Raw genomic sequence first — 17,918 nt, 5'->3', positions numbered from 1 at the left:
GCATCCAGCTGTTGTAGGTAAGAGATAATTTTGTTCTTAAGGAAAATCCATGCACAGTGCCAGCTACCACTGAGCATTTCGCCTCACGCTGTTTTCAGTGCGCTGGCCTGGCCTGACCTGTGTGGTCAGCAGGAATTTGCAGGGGGAAAGAGCTTGTGGCAATGCTCAGCCGGGGTCAGGTGAGGATCTTGCACTTGAAAATTTGCTGACTATAAATATGAGTGCTAGGGTGTGACCTTAAAGCCCACAGGAGCATCAATTGTTTTGCAGATCCAGGCAGCTTTGGGTTTATTTCCCATTGGGGTCCTGGGATGTTTCAGGTAGCAATAGATTGATAATTATATCTTACAAAGCGTGTTGAAATGGTGAGTATCCTGGCAAATGTGACCTGAAACAACGGGGAAGGACACTGTGTGATACCAGTTCTCTAAAAGCCTTTTTCTAAAGAAAAAAGTATTTTTTAAATTACATTCTTCTATTTGTATAGAATCTGTAGACTTTAGATCTTGAATCAAGAATCTCAGGTTAAATATAATGCTATTGGAGTTTTAGTTCCCTCAGGTAGTTCAAGAGTGGCTTTCAGCATCTCTCGTATATCTTTCATTTGAAACCTTGTCAGGAAGGTACACAAACAGGAAGTTGCTTATTTAAGGAAAAAGGACTATTTTTAAGTAAAAAAAAAAATCTCACCATCAACGTTCAAGTCAGGTCTTCTAGCAGCAGTTCCATCTGTAATGAAGAGCTTCTTTGTACTTCTTTATTGTTCTATATTTTCTGGGTCAATACCTTTCTGTGACTACTTTTTGCTTTTGATGTAAGTTTATTATCTATTTCCACAAGTAATGATTATATGCATCTTGTTTGAGTGTGGCATGTGTTTCACTGATATCTTCCACTCCATGCCCTACTAGAAGCCTATTCTGGCTTTAGCAATTTAGAAAAGAGCAAATGGTCAAATAGCAATTTATCATTGTGTTGCTTGTTGCATTCAGAGAGTTACCTCATTTTGTCAGATTTTTTTGAATCAACAGCATAAGCAGAGCATGTAAAAATAACTTTTGAACTTTTCCCTCTATTTAACGTAAGTATTGAGGTTGTATTCCTTTTTGTGTCATATTTTTAGGTAGATGGGTCTTACATGAATTTCCTCTATGAATTCTGAACTGGCCTATGAATGCACACTGGTCAGAAATGGCATTAAAGTTGTTGGTGGGATTTTTTGCTTTGTTTTACAAAACTTTTCAGTATTTATTATTACAATTTTTCTAAGTTACTGTTACAATAGAACTTGCTGTCTTAATGACTATGGGATCCATTGTAGCTTCTGATTGAAAAAGATTTGTGATAAACTTCAGCTAGACTTTATATAAATGTAGAGTAATCTCAACTAGTAACAGAGAGAATGTCAGCAAGAATTTGACCCAGTTTATATCATTTATACAGGAAATTGTATTGGATTCATGTTATTTAAATTTCAGTTTTGCTGTGTAGGATGCTTATTAATATTGAATTGTATATGACTTACCTGGAGAGAAAAATACCAGATGTTTCAAACAGAGCAGTGAGGGAATAAAGCCACTCGAAATAAGAGCATAATGCCAGTTTGCGCATTGTGAAGGCGTGGCTTCATTTAATTTATCTCTGTTGTGGTCTGATCCTACAGGTTCAGTACACTTGAATATATCCTCTTTCAGTCAATAAATCTTTGTAGAAGTGCAAAGAAAAAGTATTCAAAACTGTAGAGAATGTGTGTGAAATGTTTTTCTGGACTTCTACCTAAGTAGTGTTCTTCTCTATGAACAAATATCTTCTGATAATAAAGTATCGGGTACAAATATTGTTATGTCATAAAGAAGAGTTGTTTTGGAAAGTGTTTTGTCTCACCTGGGGAAATGGGGAAACTGCCACTTGTAACTTGCAGGTGGGCAAGGAATTAACTGTTTCTGGCCAAGTAGCCCAGATACCAAATAGGGTATCATTACAAAATGGGTTTTTACTGTTGTTAGGCAGCCGTGTAAGAAAATACTCACAAAATAACTACAGTCAGTCTCAGTTTTGTGAAGTGTTTTTGTGTGAGATACTGCACTGTAAAGACAGAGAACTTCTTACTGGTGTTCTTGGATGCTAGACATGAGTTTTTAAACCAATTTACTGCTTGGATTTTGTTGTTTGTTGCAAGTCATTTGAGATGAACTCCCAGCTTTGGTGGCACAAATTGCCACTGACTGCAGCAGACTCGACTGTTTTGTACTGTTAGGGCTTTCTCTCTGGAATTGATTTGAGCACACTCATAAGTCTACTGCAGCACACGTTTTCCCTTGAACTCATCAAAGAAACAGCAGTGATTTTTACTTTTCTGTTGAGATGCCTAGTTTTTTGAAAATTGAGCATTATCTCTTTTGCTGTTCAGAGAATTCTCACAACATTACCATTGTCCTTATAATGAACTCTTCTCACTGTCATTTTGAAACCTCTCCATTTAAGCTTTATACATCTTTGCAAAAGAAGATATCCTTGAGTGTTCTCGATATGCTGAATAAATTTGGCTGTTACAATTTTCATTAGAGCCCCAGACAAAATCCTGAATTATGAGATGTAGGACACTTGCAGGAATTCTGCCATTTTTTTCCAGCATAGCACATTATGTACAGAGAAGCAAGTTTTACTATGCTTTCTTGCACTATTTGCTTTGCAAGGTATTGTGCTACTGCAAGTCTGATAAATTTACAGTAGTTGCTGGAAAATTCCTTTAAGACTTTTCATTCTAGTTTGGAAGAATTCTGTATCCAGATCTTTTATCTGGAAAGCAACAACAACAGCAAAAAAATAGATGTATTGGATCCAAACACAGGTGAGAACTCTCTTAATTTAATAGTGAGTGAATCTGGACTTGTCATCCTCATCTGAACTATCAGATTTTCATAAAAGGAAATATCAGCAGAAAGATCATGCATGGCTGTTTCTAAGATTTCTGGGAGATGGGATTGGAATATGGGTTATTTCATATCTTTGAAGAGTATTCAGGTGACAGAATAATGACAAAGATTTAGCTTTTTTTTTCTTGCTGTATCTTTATACTGATATGATAGAGGATACCTTGTCAAATTCAGTGGCTTGGAAGATAATATGTAAGGGACCAGATCTGGCATTACTGTGAGAGATTGTCTTTCCTTGTGACATTGCTTTGCCTGGGAAGCTACATTTCTTAAGCTGTAAGGTTGTTGACCTCAGGCGTGAAGCACCTAAGAGTAGGAGATTTCTTTCTTTGTTCTAGAATGAAACTTTGAAATGCACTAGCAACTTGAAATGAAGAACTGTCATCTAGCTTTTGGTAAAGTTAGTAAGAAGGAGCTTTGCAAGAGCAGGAAAGAAAGGGAAGAAGGAAAAAAAAAAAAGTGGTTATTTGTATATATATAGGCACATATTTTTATAAAGGAATTGGCTTGAATTGAGCAAAAAGGAACCCAACTAATTTACTGCTCTAGTCTCGGATTATTTTTTGCTGGGTACTTCATAAGGGTCTTTTGGTAGTATGTGAGATTCCTAATGATTTGCAGTGGACTACAGAGCATGCGCTTTGGTGTAATGAAGGCAAATGGCTGTAAAATCTTTCCATCTCCAAAGGTATTTATCTTAGAAAGATAATTGTATAACTTATCCCTTTCCTCTTTTCTTTTTATAAGAAAAGTGCCCTTCAGTCTTGCATTCTTAAAACAATCTTTGACTGGTTTTCAGTCTGAAGCAAATGTTCTGGCTCATTTAAATTATGAGATAAAAACTTGATTTATCATATTTCATTGCTTTCATCTGACTTCAGACTCACCATATAAACAAATGTAGTTGCATTTTAATACTGTTGTTGACTTTTAAGTATTATATCCTCAGTTGCACGACCAGATCTGACCAACAGTGGTATTTTTTTTGTAGTCTGTGCTTGTAGGAGAACAAATAGTGCTTTTATTTTCAAATGAAATTACTTGATGATACCTGAAAAATAATCAAGTGGCTTGCAAGCATAGGCAAAGGAGCCTAAGGGAGCTAAGTAAAACTTGTTTTGAAGTCATAGAGTTGTTTACCATTTATTTTCTTAGAAACCCTATTGACACAGCCTCAGAATTTAGCAAGAATAGGCATTTTGCTGTCAAGTCTCTCAAGATTTCTCACACTTCAGACTGGTAGTGGGAAGACTTTCTGCATTTATGGATATGCCCTTGATTACTTTATGACTGGGGGGAGTGTTGGAGGATAAAATAAAAATATATACCTGTGAACTCAGACAATATAATGTTAATTTAAAAAACCAACCAACCAACCAAAAAAAACTATTAATAATGCACTTATGAGAAGAAAACTGCATAAACTCACAATGGCGCATGGAGCCATCTGTAGGAGCAGGAGGTTGGTATGGGGAAAGGATTGAAAATATATTTTTTAATCTTTATTTTTAAATGCTGTTCATATGGTAACAGAGGGGGGGTAGACAACAGATACAACTGAGTAACTAAGCAAAATAATATAAAGACCACCTGCCACGATTTCATGGGAGCCTACATGTGTTCAGGCTGTTTTTCCCCAGTATTGCTGGTGCTGCTGGTGAATGCCACTTGCTGGCTGCCATCTGCCATGCTGCTACCTCTGCCCTCCTGTTTGGCCCCTGGAGGACCAGCCCTTCTGATTCTGGGTGCAGCAAATCCTGAACTGGGGCAATGGGAGCAGCACTGGGCTCAGTGCTAACTCCAGGAAGAGCCTCAGAAATGTGATATTTAATTTGCATAAAACTCGAGCATCAGGCAGGTAAAAGAAAGAATGTATTCACTGGAGCTGTTGTAGGGCATAAGTACAGAAATAGAGAGACGCTCCCCATTATATCTGCTCCATTGAGTTTCTGTCTCTTTTAATGTATGTCACAGGCTGTCAGGACTTCTGGGTGACCTTCAGTTGAGACCCTGTCCTTAGGTGACTCCTGACTGCTGTTGTTGTGGAGCAGGATTTGCTGCAAGGACATATGTAGGCTTTTCAACACCTAAGGTCTAGTCTGGGCTCTCTTCAAAATCAGACTTTTTTTTTCCTCTGTGAACATTAAATTTAATGGACTGAAAACTCCCTTTTCTGAAGCTAAGCTGTGCTGTGAACAGAACAAAAAACATTAATTGTAGAAATGCTCAGCTCCACCTTGCCTTATTCAAGGGGCATATAATCATGTGCAATGATTTCTCACCCCTAGGATTATGCTCACTTCACTAATCATGCTAATTTTTAGGTACTAATTTAGCAGAATAAGTACATGCTGCAGTGCAAGTTTGGCTGGGAAGTTGTGTAAGCACTGCCCACTGTAACTTCCAGTATGATACTTTTTTTTTCTTGATTCAGGTGTTTAAACTTTTTCTCAGATTGGTGTGATTATGGGACTCTTAGTTCAGGTCTGATCAGTTGGCCTTTACGTGAGAGTGACTTGTTTCACACTTGGCAATTCAGCACAGACATTTAATCTGCTCATTGAGTTCTGTGTTTCAGACAAACAGAGAATTAATGTCAGAGCTTTCAGTTCAAAAATTCTTCCATCTGGCACTCCAGTGACCTTTTTATATTTGCGTTCTTCCATATGACAAAGACAGTTGGTTTAACATGAGCTTTGAGTTCAAAAATAAAAAGGCCATTTTTGGAATAAGTCTCTGAGATGGGCTGTCTCACAGATTTATGTGCAAGTTTGTGCTAGGTGCAGCATGGATCCTGTGATATCACTGGATGCCACTTTGAGTCTCAGGGCTCTCCCTTCAGCTGTAGCTGCTAGTTCATAGCTAACATAGTTAGCGATTGCTGTATCCACATGAAGTTAAATACATAATACCTGAGGATATGCGTGACAGTTCTGGGACATAGTAGAGCCTGTTAGCCCCGAGGTCACCAGACAGAAATGGCAGACCATCAGAACAGGCCATGTCTTACTACCATTTTTTTCCTCACGTCCCTTCTTCCTTTCTTCCCTCATCCCCTCCCTCCTTCCATGACCGTTGCTCTCTTTCTTCTGCTTCATTTTTTCCCTTTATTTTTCTGTCTTGAGTTTTCTCACTGTTCTTTGTAGCTATGCCATCAAATGTTCAAGCCAGAGGCTTGGTGCATATAATTACAGGGAAAGGTGAGCGCTGAAGGACATCTCTTAAGTTTGGGCCTGACTGTGCTGGTTGTGCCAGTATGAAATCACAGATGATGTCTTGTAGCATTACATGCTCTACTTCTCCTTTCAGAAATTTTTGTTCCCTTAACACTCATTCTTTGTTGATCTTCCTGAATAGCATGACCCCAGTTTTCCTTCCTATTAAATTCATTTCTTGGTCTGTTTGTTCTGGTGTTTCTACCTGAGGTTGTTGCAGGGGCAGCTGCAAGCCTTCTTGGAGTGAGTATAGAGCATAGCCACCTGTGTGTGACAGGCCTGTTGTGACAATTATAGCTCCCTCCAAAGAGAATGAGCCTCCAACATTGTCAGTTCCTTTTTAATTTTGAACAAAACCACTTACAGTACTCCAGAACATTCGCAAATGATGTTTTGTAAGTAGCAAATGTCAAATTCCAGTGCTGCAAGAATCTGCAAATGACTCGTGTATTTCTCAATTGCCACGGTACCAAGTCACGATGTAAAAGAACATGCTTATAGAAGATAATGAAAATATATGCAGGTAGGATTTTTCAGTAAAACTAATGTTGGCTGAATGCTCTCAGTTCAGTTGTTGAGTTTGTAGCCACTTGACTATGTTTTTTTTTTTCTTCTTGTATCCATCAGCTAAATTCAAGTGCTAAATCTTGTTCTCAGCAGTAATGAGATTGTTGTGCTGCCTTCCAGAGGGCTTTGGCTTTACAAATTATAATCTATATCTTCATAACATTTCACTTACAAAAGCCCAAGTGCTTTGCAAAATTAATTAGTGCTCCTGGTTCTCCTGGTTTCTCCTTGTGACAGGGGCAGGATTGTTATTACAAACAGAAAAATGAAACTGCAGAGAAGTTAAGTGACTTCCTTGCCTCAAGTCATTCAGTTTTGTTTTGTTTTTTTCCTTTGTATTTCTCCATCATGGGTGCTAGATCATTGTTTTCCCTGTATAGGGTCTTATTGTACTACTTCTGTTGAAAACAGTCCAAATAGGGGAATTCAGATGTTCTGCTTACTATTTTTAGTAAGAATTTTGGATCTTTCCTCTTGTATTTACCCAACTGACCACTTTTTTTCCCAGGATGTACTCAGTAGCAATGCCTAATATGAAAGAATGGCATCAAAACTTGAATGTTGATTTATTTATTTATTTATTTAACATTTTGCATAAGTACTACACAGTGGATGACCAAAGCAAAAATTTGCAGAGTACTAGATAGGAAAAAAAAACAACAAATGAGCACAATGCATCCTCCTAGAAGACACAATGAGCTTTAGAGCAGTCTTTACACCATACAGACACATTTATTTATTTTTCCATCAGTGTGTTGAGATGTTGGTTCTGTCATGCCAAAGCTTAAGAAAGGATTGTTCTTCATTACTGAGAATGCCTTTATTTACCTGAATAAAGTCCAGTGATATGGGACAGCCTTTCTTTTTCTAAGTACCCCAGCAGGGAATTAATTCAGGGGACATTCATGACTGTTTTAAAATTCATGACCCGTAAGGACTGTAAATTACTTACATGTTTTTACTGATTGCTCTCACTCTTTAAATACTATATAATTTGAAACTGTAAATGAATTAATCTGGCAGTCTTTAATTCTAAGAATAAAGTTTGCTTGGGAGCTCTGAATTTTGCCGTCAATGAGATGTCTTTATTTAGAAATGATTCCATGAGCAATTATGCTTGCTTTTATTCAGTGGAGCGTATTATGGAGTTCTCTGATGCAGCAACTTGAAAGTTCAGGCTCTTCAGCTTTAATTTTTATTGGGGAAAAAAAAAAGAGTTGTTTGCATCTATTATGCCTTGAGGTATGATAAACACTGTGATGCTGGAGTGGGGCACAGAGGAAACAGTAGTCCAGTGATTCTTCCTGATGTAGTGGTGATTAAGCATGTTTATCCTAGAGTGGCCCTGGGATCTTCTCAAAGCAACTTGAGACTGAATAGGACAGCAGGAGAAAAAAGGCTGGCCAGGCTGTTTTGTTGTCTGCTATATGCTATTTTCTGATAACAAAGTGTAATCTGGCATGCTTTTTTTGTGGTTCTCAAATTAGGAGTTGCAATGTGTGTGATGTTTTAATGTTCTGGGTGTGTTCTTACTTTAAATAAATAAAAACACAAGAGAAGCGCTAAAATAACCTCTTGTACCAGAGTGCACTAAATTTTATTTTGTGTTACATTGCCAGAAGCTGTAATAGCTTGAGTTAATATTAGAATTGCCATGACTGCTATGATTAGATAGATAAGTCATCCTTTATTTTTATTTTTCAAAAGTAGAGAAGAGCTCTTCAGGCAGCTGCCAGGTGAGACTTTGTGCTGTAGGTTTTAAGAGGCAAATGACTTTTGTCTCATCGTTTCACATTTTGTCTTAGCTTTTTAGTTGAGACAGACTAAATAATTAGGGATATGTTTAACAAGGGGATATCCTTCAGCTATCAGGGCGTGCAGAATTAATGAGACATCCCTCGTGGTTTTGGAGACTATTTGGAATATTGATGTTGAGGCTGGGAGTGGGGAGTGAGACAACGTATAGAAATACAACTGTGTATTTGATGTTAGAGATTGCATATAACAGGCAGAATGTTAACAGGGAAGTGCTTCTGTCAGATTACACCTAGGATGACAGGAATCTTTTTTCCAAGGCCAGGCTCAAGGACGCTCACTGTTAGAAACAAGTATACGTTGCTATTTTCAGATTTCCCATAAAGATGCTGAGTCCCTGGACAATTTCTAAGTGCTTTTCCCAAACAGTATCTTCAAAACGAACAAACAAAAACACAAAACAAAAAAGTTTCTGTAGGACTACTCCGTTCTCTATGGAGGAGAGCAAAGGAAGATTCAGAGATTTGAAGTACTTATGTCTTACATGTAGAGTTCGCTTGTGTGAATACCTTCCATACCTCATACCACCTTTGCTTTGCTTTACTTTTTTTCCTGGCAGGCAAGTGTGTTTTATACATTGGTACTAAGTCTGCCCTTGTTCCTGCCTCTCTGTAGCTGCTCTTGTTTACATCTGCTTTTCAACGTGCTTTTGGAAAGTGCCCTCATTGTGCCTTCTGCCAGGCAGGAACGCTGGCGATGGGAAGCAGCCACAGCTCCCTTCTGCTTACAAAGTTCTCAAAAGTGAATCAACCGGTGACTTTCTTGGGCCTTTACTACTGGATGCATTAAGTTGGTTGGTTTTCTGTGTCCTGTTTCCTATAAAGAAGAGAGAAAGCATAAACTGAGAACAGAGAAATGTTCCCCAACCTTATGAGATCTGCTGGCAGAACTACCTGTTCCGAAAGAGAGAGCTATGACTTGCACTGCACATGTTCTAAAAGCCAAGTCATTTCTGGAATATGTTTTGACATGTGAAAGTTAGGCTTTGACTGTAACTTGTGGTGGGGAAAAGTACTGAATCGTGGTAGAAGCTCCTGAAGGGGAAGGAAATGCTCAGTGTTAAAATACCGTATTATTTATTTGTATGATGATTTAAGAAATAATAATTAAAAGTGCATAATGGCTCATGCTAGGAGGAACTTGTGTTAAATGAATATGGCACTTAATATAATTTATCTTGTTTATGACCAGACAAGTTATCATCTATATGGTGTGTATTTGGTCTAAATATTTGTGATAGTTCAAGTACCATTAATCACATCTTTATGTAACGCTGCTTTTAGACCATGGTAGCATTTACAGCATCCCAGTAAGTGTCTGTGCTGCAGTATTAAGTACAGAATTACATAGATTTATAGAGCAAGGTAAAAAAGAGGTAATGAATCATTTAGATTGACTTCCTGTATGTCGTGAGCTGTTACACTTTGTTTAACTTTGTTTTTCGTTCCAGTAACTGTAGTTAAGCAGATATTCAACAGAATCATCTAGTTTTGAGACTGCAGTGGATGACTTTGTCATCTTTATTGGAATGTGTAAGGGTTGTTCTGCATGTAGCTTGAATAAAAGAACAGTGCCCATTTCAAGGAGCCTATGACTTTATGTACACATTCGAAACATGAGATGGGCTATAAAGACTCTTGTCTTAGAGGCAGCAAAATGGACTTAGAGATAAATTCTGATTGATCCTGAGGAGCATGCAGAAGCTTCTAAAGGAGGCAAATACTGAGCTTTTGTGGCAAATACTGAGCTTTAGCTGAAGGGCAGTCCGTCTCTTATGCAATGAGCAAGGTGGAAATGAGTAGGTAGGTCAGACCTCCTGTCAGCAAGGAGCTATCAGGTGATATACAGTGAATCACTGTTCTAAGAGGTTTTTCTGACATTAAACATTTGTATATACAAATATACAAAAAATATATATAAAATATGTATGTATTTTGTATATATGCATTTGAGTGGCTGAAATTTATAGGAATCACTTTTGTAACACAGCGCAAGGAAAAATGATACCTAAAAGGTTGAATTAGTGTAGCAGAAGAGTTCAGACCTGTGCTGTTCCAAAGAGTGCTATGGACATCCCAATGAAATCTGAGATCACTTATGTGCACAAGAAGGTTTCCAAAACATATTAAGCATCACGTTTGCTCAATACACTATTCCTTATTTGCACGATAATTCCCTCTGATAAGTCACATGATAAGTAAAGTAAGTTCACAGTTGGCTGAAGCGGAGGAAGTCAGGTTTGTGACAGTAGGGTTTTCATGGTGGCTGTGAGCATCTCTGCTTGCTCACCTCTCTGCAGTCTTGTCTCCTGCCCTGGTGACACTGGCATCCCTGTGCCTGTGGATTGCCTGAGTTCTGTGTAGAAGACTGGCTGGTGTGTGGCTTGCTCCATCCCATTGCAGGTCTGAGGCTGGCTCACCATTAAGGGTGATTGCAGGGACTTTTGTCCCGCTCCTGACTCAATAGAATGACCTTAAGGTGCAAGCATTCCCCTTCAGTATCTAATTATAAACTATTATTGTTTCCTATGCAGAGATGATCAATAGTAACAGGTGTGCTTGTTTTTATTATTATTATTATTATTGTTTGTTTGTTTATTTATTTTAATGCAATGCCTACTTAAACCACATTAGAGTGAGAAGTGGAGACTGCAGTGGATAAAGTATTGAGATACAGCACTCTTGTAGCTATGGATTCCAAACATTTTAACTGTTCGCAGGTGCCCTTTGGTGATTTGAAGACAATCAGCTTTTAACTTTCTCTCCCCATCCCTTGTCCCCATTGTCTAGTTCATAGGCTTTCAGAGGCTAAGAAAAACAATAATCTTGAAACGCCTTTTTTGGAAGCAAGCATGGCAGGGAGGCAAATCTAGAGAGGACAGTGGGAAGTATGTGTGTGTGCCTGTACGTGGTCATTGTTTTAGGGGACAAAAGAAACCAATTAGTTTTACAAGAAGACTAATTAAAAATGCTTTGTGCATCAGCTCTTTATCTTTTTTCTCTGAAGTAACAGACCAAAATTACATAATTGCTTTAATTTTGACTTGGGAGAGTATTATCGCTTGGAATGAAGAGAGGCTGTTCATTTTCTCAGTTAAAAGTTGGTTAAGTTTTAGTCTTGGAGAATCCACGTTAATGAGAAGAAATGTGTACCCCGCTGAAGGTGGCTTGTAATGCCCATAGTGTCTTGAACTGGGGCTCAGCTGTGGATGGCAGCCTGGCTAGGTGACACTGCACAAGAAGCAAACTTTAATTGTTAAAGTACAAAAAGTACAAAAGAAATTTGTGATCTGCTTTTACAGTGAATCACCTGAATCACGAAACCTCAAACACAAGGAATAGCCACCTAGTATTTCTGTGATCAACTGTAATGAGCTGAGTTTCAAGGCACCAAATTCCTCAAGGGAAATTGCAAAGAACAATCTAATGGGATAGATGAGTGGACAGTGGAATGCAAAAAAAAAAACAACTGCATAAGATACATAAAACTACACAACTGGAGTGTCTTAAGCTGGCTGTTCTGCTCAGTGAGTTCTCTTGCTCGAGCTGTAACCTGCCTGGGTGGCTCAGGAAGCAAGCTGTCATCTGTGGGGCTGGGAAGCATCGTGCTTCCCGGTAAGGAAGAATGGGAGTTCTGTGCTTTAGTGCACCTCTAAGCTGCAGTTGCACATCTCAGTGCCTAAAACTGATTTATTGATTTCATCTTCTAAGGCATATGGTGATAATAACACTGTATAAGCATTATTTAAAACATACAGTAATATACTGGGATTGGATCTCAGGCAGGCCAGTACCAAGGTACACACCCAAACTGCCATCATTTATTCAAGCTTAGGCACATCCAATTTTAAACAAATGGAAATCAATACCGCTCGCAGATATCAGCAGCTGGATTGAAGAAAAAACTGAAATGGTATTGCTGCTAAGAAGAGCCTGTATGAGAAAGCACACAGATGTATGAGTGTTATGTATGTTTCTCCTCTGTTTTATCTTTTTCAGGAACTTTTAGAACACCATACAAACGTGTATTTATTGTTATCACTGTCAGTTTATATTCCCTATGTAAAATGGATATGTGATTTCAATATTTCAATAGAAAGTGAATGCCTATGAATGCTGGGGCCTTTTTCGATGCTTATACATGAATCGATAGAGACTCAGCCTGTTCAAATCAATGAATGCTGCTTTTTTCCTTTCAGATATGTGTCACAAAGATGTCTACACGGAACTGCCAGGGAATGGATTCAGTGATCAAACCTCTGGATACAATTCCTGAGGATAAGAAAGTCAGAGTCCAGAGGACGCAGAGTAGCTTCGATCCCTTTGAGAAACCAACTAATCAAGTGAAGAGGGTTCATTCAGAGAACAACGCTTGCATTAACTTCAAAAGTTCATCTGCAGGGAAGGAATCGCCCAAAGTCCGACGGCATTCCAGCCCTAGCTCTGTAAGTTTGCAATATTGGTGTCTGGTGGTGTTAATAACACTGAATAAATGTTTTCTTCTTTAAGAAGAAACTTAGAAACAAAGCAGAAGCTAATGTTGCTATTAAAATGCTTGCAATGCAAATTTCTAATGTTTCATTTAAAATATATGTACCAAAATGTAAATATATATATATATTGAAAGATAACATGTTGTGAGATTCTTCTCACCTCGATCACTGTGTGTAGTTTTGACAACACAATGAGAAAGACATAAAGCTATTAGCATCCAAAGAAGGGCCTGCTATGAAGGTAGAGAAGGGTCTAGAGAACAAGGTGTATAGGGAGCGGCTGGTTTGCTCTGCCCAGAGCAGAGGAGGCTGAGGACTCATGGCAGCTGGGTCAGGGAAAGGGTCTTCAGCAGAAGCTGACTGGGCACATAACAGGCTCTTTGGTGTCACAGCCCCAAGTGCCAGAGCTCAAGGAGAGTTTTGGCAGTGCTCTCGGAGAGTTTTGTCAGTGCTTGCAGTCACAGGGTTTAATTTTGGGTGGTGCTGTATGGAGCCATGAATTAGACTCAGTGATCCCTGTGGGTTCCTTCCAACTCTGGATATTCTGTGATTCTGTATCTGTGATATGTGTATCTATGTATGTTAAGGAATTTTTGAGCATTTTTCGCCTGATGCTGGTTTGGCATTACAGCTGCCTTGATGTTTACGTTGCAAATTTTGTAGATTACGTACTGGTGTGGACAAATTTTTTCCCACAATGTGTAGGAAACCGCATGTATTGCATTTTGACTTTTAGATTTTAGTTTCAGAGCAATTTGAGAAACCAGTCAGATTTGACGGATTTTGTTTACATTTTAAAATTCTCTTTTTAAAATTAAATAGTAAAACTAGCATTTATTTACCTGTCAGAAACTGTGTGTAAGAGAAAACAACTGAGAAGGGGTTGGCCATACATCATCACTGTTGTTTTTCTCTCAAGTACTTTGAAAGAAACCAGATAAATAAAATGTCACATCTTCCATGAATAATACCCAGACATATTTTCCCCCAAAGACCTTCAAAATTATTGAAAAACTATCTCTGTTATGCTTTTGCAAGAAAAAGAATTCATAATAACGTGACCTTTGAGATGAAGACTGCAGATCTCAGCAGAATGTGTGTAATGCTGCGAATATTAGTTGGCACGAAGTAATTTTAAAGGTTGATTTTTCTTTTTTCTTTCCTGCTTTCTTTAATTTTGCTCTATCTTCTGGATATCTCCTGTCCTCTGTACAGAAGTTTGACTGAATTCTGTCAGACTTGTAAGGAGAAGTGACAGAGATTCATTTTCAGCAGATGAGCTTCTCTTAACCTGTGGGAATTTAATGGATAAGATGTCATGCCTCTAGGGGACTGTGCTTTGGAGAAAAGGTTACCTTTTAAAATGTAACCATCTGTAGCGAAAAGAAACGTGATTTTTCAGTATTATATGGTGTTATACAGCTGCTGCATGTCCCACATCAGCTCATAACAAGGAGTTCTTACCATAAAACTGCTATAGTCAGTAAGGAAGGATGGAGCTTTTATTTTTCTTGGATTGTTTTGGGGATAATTGTTTTGCATAAAAGCACTACAAGCCATGCATATTCAGCATCCTGTCTGTTGGTCAGACTGCAGCTGTTTATTTCTTGCTAATGTCTATTGAAATAAAACTTTTTGGAAGGTGAGGAACTTCTACGCTTACAGTTTGCACGTTGCTTACTTGTGAATGATGCGTGACTATTGGTTCGCAGCTCACCTATCGGTGTCCATGATTTTTTCTGAAAGGTCCTCGCATTTTGTTGTGGTCTCAACTTATTCTACATCTCTGCTGTTCTGTCTTGTTCTTCATAGAATTTGTTACTAATTTGTTAACGTTTTGCACACTTGGTTTCTATTCAAATAAAAATCCTTTCATTTACTTTGCTTCCAGAGTTTGGAACTTATTTTGGAAATGTGTTATTAGCATCTTGTTCTTCTTTTCCAAAGGGCTGGTGCTCTCCTGTGCCCACACACTGTCCTGTGATCCCCATAGTTTCTCACATACATAACATTAATGTTTTCTCTACTGCTGTGTTGTTCTGTAAACCCCCACCATACACACTGCTTGCCGATCTTCTCGTGGGCTGAGTCACAAACATTTATTGGGGATGTCTCATGTTTTAAAATGGATGCATAGGAATTTCCTGAAGAACAATTCTGATTTCTTAACTTCCTGTAATTCTCTGTGATTTTTATAGCTCTTTTCAGGGAACTCCCTCCTTCTGCTCACATGCTTTGTTAGTCATTTTTTAACTCTTCCTCAAACAAGGTGCTCCGAAGTGCACTTGGCAAGGAATAGTTTGTGGAATAATGTGGGTATTTCAGTCAGTGAAGAAAGAATAGAAGCTCACAGCAAAAGGCAGTGTTACCACTCTATTGATGATAGTTCACGCTCGGTCCTTGACCGGCAGACCTGAAATTCTAACATCCAAGGCAAGGATGTGATCAAGCCATTCCCTTCCCCAGAGCTGGCTGCATTGCCTCAAGCACAAGATGTTCTGTTGCACATTTCATTGAACAGATGCCTGTATAGTTAGTTGCAGGGATTTGTCATTCTCTTGTTTTGAACTACAGTTGAATTGACCAAGGCTTTATTTTTTTTTCCTTCCCTAGTCCTGATGCTGTGTAGCAGATTCCCTTGGTACTTCCTTTTCAAATTATTACATTTTCTTTCGTGTTAGAGAGCTGCTCCATATTCTCCCTTATAATTCAGTAAGTTGCTTCTCAGGAAATTCTTCTGCTGTGTGAATGATGCCATTCTGAACTGACAATCCGATTTCTGTAAATAATCTTGAGCATGCTATGTCTTTTGAGTTGCACTGGCTACAGCTGTGTATTTGTGATGCAATTTTGACTGTTTCATATAAACTATTTTTTAAGGTACTCTGATACAAGTATACTACTTTCAGTTTTCATTTGCTGTACTTGATTCCTAGAGGCTCTGTATTAGAAAAAGGCTTCCTTTTAGTTTCTTTGCTTTCATCATTTGAGTCCTCTGTAGCCATCAGGTGGAGAATTGATATCTTACAAAAGGTTGAGGCTTGCAAGCTCTCTGTCAATCTGTGCCTCTTTCTAATCAGATGGAAGTTCCTAATTGGTCTCAAAACTAACATTTCTCAATATAAACCTTTTTTTCTAATGCAACTCTCTGGCATTTATCAGCCTTGACGCTTGGTGAAATTCAACAAATAATACATGGATGTATTATTTAATACATAGATTACATAGATGGAATGTGATCTCTTGTACATTTTCTGTACCTTCTAAATGCTATGATGAGAAAGATGAAGCAGAAGTTTGTGAAAGCTGAAACTCAGTGTTCCTGCCCACGGATTGTCACTTGGAAAATAAACCATTTGCTCTTTAACACAAAGTAATTTTCTACACTTAATGTCACACCTCCAACCCCATGGAAATTCCGTGTTGTTAATTAGTGCAGTAGCAGTATAATTAGCACAGCAAGAAGCTAGCATGTTAAATGTAAAAATCAGTTTGTCTTATAAGAACAACAAAAAGAAAGTCCTTCCACCTGACATTTACATTCTCTTTTATGCAAAACAGTGACATTGCATTGTATTCCCCTGCCCTTCTTTTAAATATAAGAAAAAGCCACAACATTTATGAGTGTGATATCCCAAATGTTTATACTGATTGAAATGAAATGTAGTTATGGAATGAACACTACAACAGAACAAACATGCTTTTTTAATACATCAGAATAATGGTCGTTCTTCACCTTGCTGGTTATAAAGTAGATGTTAGCTTACCTGTGGGTCATCTGTCAGCTACTGAGGGTTGAAGGTGATGTGGATCAGAGCTGAGATCTGCCTAGCCACAAGAGTGTGTATGTGTGTATATATATATATATATATATATATATATATATATACACACATATATATATTTATATATATATGTGTGTGTGCATATGGAAAGTGTGTATCTCTTCAAAAATCATTATGTTAACTCTGCCTACCACGAGAATAAACTTGTTTTTCTCTGCTTGCTATTAGGTGAAAGAGTAAAACCATGAAATAAGCTAGGCAAAAGAAAAACAGACACAATTTAAAACCAAACATATGTGCCTCTGCCCAAAATAAATCTTGCTTTGGAAGTTGATTGGACTAATTCCCTGAAAGTTATATTTGAGATGTTTGCTCTTTGGGCACACACGGCCACGTTTATTGTTCTCCAAGGTAAAGTTTCATTGTATTCAGTATTCATATTTTATATACTACAATAGTGCTTTGCACAGTATGTACATAGAATACTGCAGGTTTTATAAGCTAACCAGTCTAGTCAAGATTTAGCTCCATGCTGGTGCTATGCATTGGTTTGTTCTTTGGATGACTTAGGATTCACGGCAGTGAATTCAAGTGTCATGCTAAGTTATGTGCACTTTCAGTAGGAGAAAAACTAAATGCAGTGAAATACTATTTTTTAATACATGTAAATGCATAAAAGTGTATTTACATAAATGGAAAAAAAAAGAAATCAGACAAAAATTAGTTGAATAAGCAGTGCCTTCCTATATTTAGTCTGCACTGTTTTTAAGAGAGCAATCTCTCCTCAGTTTTTGTAACTTCCGTTGATTTTCAGACCAGTTGCAACTTTCCTCCAAAGAAATGCAAATAAAAAATATGAACTGATCCTACTAAATCATTGCAAATCAGTTGCATAAAAAGCCTAACTTGAAAACAGAAGCTAAATTTAGAATTTTGTCTAAAAAGAAAGGGTTGTTTTTTCTGCCTAAAGACTTCATGTGCTGTTCTCACCTGTGTTCCTGTTCAGGTAGGTGGAACTGTCTCCATTTTTAGGAAGCAAAACAAGGATAGCTGCATCCTCCTTGGATAATATTTTTCATTGAGGTAGGATACATTCAGAGTTCAGTGT

General features: G+C 37.9%; 1 protein-coding gene across 1 annotated transcript in view; it reads left to right on the top strand.

The window, feature by feature from the left end:
- CDK14 (cyclin dependent kinase 14) overlaps positions 1–17,918 on the top strand; it is a gene marked incomplete at both ends in the record, with an annotated part of 240,919 nt that overhangs the window by 60,012 nt on the left and 162,989 nt on the right. Inside the window, one exon of the mRNA XM_079538094.1 lies at positions 12,732–12,977. Within this exon, the coding sequence (XP_079394220.1) occupies positions 12,732–12,977 (246 nt within the window). The remainder of the gene's footprint in view (positions 1–12,731; positions 12,978–17,918) is intronic.

The sequence above is a fragment of the Tetrao urogallus genome, assembly GCF_951394365.1.
Source record: "Tetrao urogallus genome assembly, chromosome: 7".
Classification (NCBI taxonomy): Eukaryota; Metazoa; Chordata; class Aves; order Galliformes; family Phasianidae; genus Tetrao; species Tetrao urogallus.
This window is presented reverse-complemented; position numbering and strand designations above follow the sequence as displayed.